The 4,803-nt window shown below is 53.5% G+C and overlaps 1 protein-coding gene across 1 annotated transcript; it reads right to left on the bottom strand.

Moving 5' to 3' along the window:
- Nucleotides 1-1,254: 1,254 nt before the first annotated feature.
- On the bottom strand, nt 1,255-4,725 carry DLX3 (distal-less homeobox 3). The gene is made up of 3 exons (XM_044683547.1): nt 4,401-4,725; nt 3,213-3,403; nt 1,255-1,599 (listed from the first exon to the last, which is right to left on the bottom strand). The coding sequence occupies exons 1-3, from the start codon at nt 4,723-4,725 to the stop codon at nt 1,255-1,257; spliced, it is 861 nt and encodes a 286-aa protein (XP_044539482.1).
- Nucleotides 4,726-4,803: the final 78 nt, after the last annotated feature.

Consider the following 4,803-nt stretch of genomic DNA (forward strand, 5'->3'; position numbering starts at 1 on the left):
CATATATATATATATATTTAGCTAGAGTATTTGGGTTTCCCCCCCTTTCTTTGATGTTTCACCACAGTAAGAATAGGAGGAGAGATGGCTTCTTGGGGTCCCTGGGGGTAGGAGCAGCCCCAAGGTATTCCCAGCAGAAGAGGAAGGAGCCGAGCTGTCCCTCTTCCCATCCCATCCCCCTTCTCTTCCCTCTCACTGGGCATTTTCCAACCCAGTCGAGCTGGGAGGAATTTGTTTCCTCTGACACCCAAAAGGGGATGGCGGTTACTTTTTCTTGGTGGCTGGTTTTCTTCATGACTTGAGGTTTGGGAGCTAAAAATCACCAACTTACTGGAGGAGGGAGAGATGAAGTAGGAATGTGGGAAGAGAAGGCGAACTTAAGAGGGGAGTTTGGTCCTATTTCTTAACAATGCCCTTCGTTTTCTAGTTTTCAACAGCTTTTAGACCAAAGTTGTGCAAAGTTCTGTACACTGAAAGGGAAACACAGCCCTGGGGAAGTCAGTTCGAGAACCCCTAGCAGAGAAGGGATTCTAGATGAAAAAGAACCGCTTGGTGGGTCCCCTTCTTTAAGGCCACAAATAATCAGTCTTTTCCCGGCTTGGGAATTTTCTTTGGTTTTGCCCCCAATTCTAATCTGGGGGCTGAGGGAGGTGGAGAAGGACAGGGGGACCGAAAGAGCCTTCACCCATTCCTCCTAGCCTTCTTACCAAGGAAGTTAATTAAATGGTCTTTCGAGGCCTGGTAGGGAGGAGCAAGTAAACTGAGGAGAATGAGGTCTGACTATGAGCCAGAATCTCCCAACCGCCTTGCCAATACCTCCAAGCACTCTCTCTACCTTGCCCTTCCCTCTTTACATCCCCAAAGTCTCTAGTCCAGAGAAATGAGGCAAGTATCAAATCCTACAAGATGGGAGCCTCCCAAAGCCTGTCCAGATTCGTCCAGGGAAGATACTGTCCCAGCTGAGTACAATGCGCCCCAACATCTGGGTGGCCAGGTACAACATGGCAGGGGCAACAGGGAACAGAGTATGGGAAATCCTGGGTTCCTATAAAGTTGTTCAGGAAGAACCGAGACCCCTGAAGAAAGGGGGTAGTCTAGAGAGACTGGGGGGCTTCTCCCTACCCCTTTCACTCCTTGCTGATTTCCTGAGTTTCGGCCATGACAGATGCTCCTCTGGCTCAGTCCTGGGTCGTCCTTTGTTGGTAGTGGGTGGGGAGTCTGGGTTCCCCCAGGATCCCAGAACAGGGTTCACCCTCAGTACACAGCCCCACTATTAGGTGGGGGGCCAGGGGAAGTGTGATGCAGGGTGGCAGGCGGAGGGGGCTGCTGTAAGTGAGGTCCGCTCAGGTTCTGAGTATGATACCAGGAATTGGTGGGGTCGTCCAGGTAGCTGGGGGAGGCGCTATAGGGGAGCGGTGGGGGTAGCTGGCTTCGGGCTGGGGCCGAGGTGCTGTGGGAAGAGGTGTCCCAGAGGGCTGGAGAGGGGGGAGAGTTGCAAGCCATGGAATCGCTGTTGTTAGGGCTATGCTCCAGGGGTACCTCTCCATTTTTGTAGAGCTTCTTAAACTTGGACCTACGGTTCTGGAACCAGATCTTCACCTGGAACAGAGAAGGGGGATGAGTTAGTGTGGAGTGGAGAAGAGGTGGGACGGGGTCAGGGTGGAATCGGAACAGTGGCATTCTCTCTCATATCAGATACCCTAAGTACTCAGAGATACACAGATAAATACACACCTACCTACATCTACAGGTACGAATACCACCCCCAACCCCCTGCAGCTATAAGCACACAGAAAAACACAGACACACTGAGAGAAATTCAGCCATACACTCACAAACACAAATATGTGGGGATTCAGGAATTATTCATGATGGGGGTGACTTGGGGACCCATATCTGTCTCTCCCAGCCTTGGGAGGGCAGGTGAACAATGCTCCCCAAATTTCCCCTCTGGCATCCCCCCTCCCCTGCACTGACACTGCTCCCCACCCCGTGACACTGACACAAACAATGAATCAGCTCTCTCACTGGGTGACCCAGATTCCCAGCGGCTGGGCCCCACGCAGCGTCCCACCTGTCAACACCAGGAGGGAGCCAGGCGTCCCGCAACCCTCCCCTCAGGGGCACACTGCTGCTGCCAGGTTGGGAAGGGCCCTGAAAGTCCCTGGGTCTCCCTGGGGCCTGTTCAGGGGGTATTAGGACTATGAGGGGGCTTTGCAGCCCAGCCTCCGAACCATGGCTGCTTTCTTGCCTTTTCCCACCAGTCTCTGATTCCTGCTCTGGGTACGCAGGGGCCAAGGCAACATAGCTCAACCAGCTGGCAGCAGGTATTTCTGGGGCCTGGAGCTAGAGGTTCCCTTTTCTGTACAGTAACAGTGTGGTTTGCTGGCAAAAAAAAAAAAAGCCCCAGTGAGTCAGAGAGGACTTGAGTTCAAGTCTTGACTTTGTCCTTTACTACTTATGTGACCTTAGGAAAGTCGCATCATTTTTCTAGGGCTCAGTTTCCTCATTTGTAAAATGAAGGAGTTGGAAGCCATGAATTCTAAGCACTTCGTCCCCATATATCCATGATATGCCAAGAATGGGTTGAAGACCCAACAGAGATACGGACACACACACATGCCCATGTGGCTATATATCTATTCGGTACATACAGGAACACGGCTACATGTGTGTAATAGGCATAGTTGTACTGTTCTCTACTTACACACACACACAATAGGTATATGCACACTTGTGCACGCATTCATCCAACCTAGAGAATGTCTTGGAATGGACTTTGCTTAGGGAACTCATGGGGAATTCTTGGATCAAATTCTGAGGGGAGAGGGATGGAAATGTCTGTTGGGGGGGGCAGTCCTGTCCCCTCATGGCTTTTGTTCCATGTCAAACGCATCCACATCCACATATGTGTACCCACATGCAAAAACTCCAATCTGAATGTTCATTCTAGCACTAACAGGAAAGCCCCAAAGGCAAGGACGGAGGCCGTTCCCTGGGAAGTTAAAAACGAGAAGGGCCGTCCACCATAGACCTCCACGCTTCCCCGGCTCTCCTTCCACCTCCTCAACTGGCAGGCTGTGGCCGGGAAAGCGGCATCTCTTTTGTTGAGATCTCAAGATTGTCCCCCCACCCCCATTCTGGGTGCCCAAAGGTGAGAGCCAGAAAGCAGGAACCTCTCAAGACGGGATTTGGGAAGAGGGAAGCCTTACTTGGGTCTGGGTGAGGCCCAGTTGGGCAGCCAGCTCGGCCCTCTCGGGAAGTGCCAGGTACTGGGCCTTCTGGAAGCGGCGCTGTAAGGCTGCCAGCTGGTAGCTAGAGTAGATGGTTCGAGGCTTCCTGACCTTCTTGGGCTTCCCATTCACCATTCGGACCTCCGGCTCCGGCTCCTCCTTTACCGACACTGTGGGGGGGAGGGAGGGAGGACCACGGGTCAGCCTCCAGGGATCCCTCATTGCCTTCTTCTAACTCCCTCTGGTGTGCTGCCCCCACTCCCTTCTTCCCCTCTGGGCTTTCCTCAGCTCCTGAGCCCCTGTGCACCCGGGCTGGGCAAAATGAACACCCAAGGGAAGGAGCTGGGGCTCCGGTGAGGGCTGGGGCCGGGCCGGGCTGAGTTCCCAGACTTGGGCTGGGCCCCAGGGCCGCCCACAGCTCCGAGCTCCCCATCCCGTCTGGGTGTCTCTCCAGCTGAGCAATCTAGCCGTGGCTGGGTGTCTCTCGGGCTCGCCCATAACTAGTTTTACAGTATGTATCTTCCTTCTCCCTCACCCTTTTCTGTTGTCTTTTTAGAAACTCGGGCCACTTTCTTTCCCCCTCTCTCAGTCTGTCTCTTTTCCCACTCCTTTCTAGTCTCTTCTGTTCTGGGTTCTGGTTTCTTGTTTTGCTCGATCTCTACCCCAACTCTTTCCCCTTTTGCGGATACCTTTCGGCCATCTCACGGTAGTTCATCTTTTCTGTCTGCTTTCCCCTTTTCAGTTGCCCTCTCTCTGCCTGTCTCCGTTTTCCATTTCTTTTTCTTCTCTTTCTGTTTCCCTTATCTCACGATTTCTCTTTTTCCTTCCTCCTTTTCTCCTCCCCATGGTTGTTTCATTTCTTCTTTAAATCTTTCTCTTCCTGCTCTCCCCATGACCCTCATCGTCCTCCCTTCTTTCTACACGAACCCTTTTCTTTCAGACAACTTCGTTCTTTCTCGGCGCCCCGAGGAAGCATCCAGTTGATCTCCAGAGCTACTGCTACTTCTGTTCATCTCATGGGCTCCCTGACACCCACCATTTTCACTTGTTTAACCCCACTTCTATCACCCCCCGCCCCATAAAGCAGTAGGCGCCCAGTCCTAGCTCTGGGCAGTGTATTTCCTCTGCCCCGGGGCTAGATCGCCTCTGGATTGTATCCCCATTTACCTGGATCCTGGGCTGGCAGCGGCTGCTCCCGGTAAGCCCCATATTGCCTATAGGAGGCTCCATAGGTATATTCCGACTTGGGCGAGTAGGCGCCAGTGCCTGCAAGCCCATTGAGATTGAACTGGTGGTGGTAGGCGTAAGGATTCACCGCCTGACCATAAGGTTGGCTAGTGTAGTAGTCGTGCTGCGGTGCGCTGTAGTAGCCCAGGTCCGTGACAGAAGACTCGGGGAGAGTGGGGGAGTCCTTGGAGCCAGCATGGCAGCTGAGTGAGCTGGAGATGTCCGTGAGGATGCTGCTGAGCTTGCGATCGAAGGAGCCACTCATCGCTGCTGGCTGACTGGCGCCGAGCCACCCCAGAGGTGGCTGCAACCCGGGGCGAGCGAGCGCGGGGGAGGAGAAGAG

The sequence above is a fragment of the Gracilinanus agilis genome, unplaced genomic scaffold (assembly GCF_016433145.1).
Source record: "Gracilinanus agilis isolate LMUSP501 unplaced genomic scaffold, AgileGrace unplaced_scaffold24523, whole genome shotgun sequence".
Lineage (NCBI taxonomy): Eukaryota > Metazoa > Chordata > Mammalia > Didelphimorphia > Didelphidae > Gracilinanus > Gracilinanus agilis.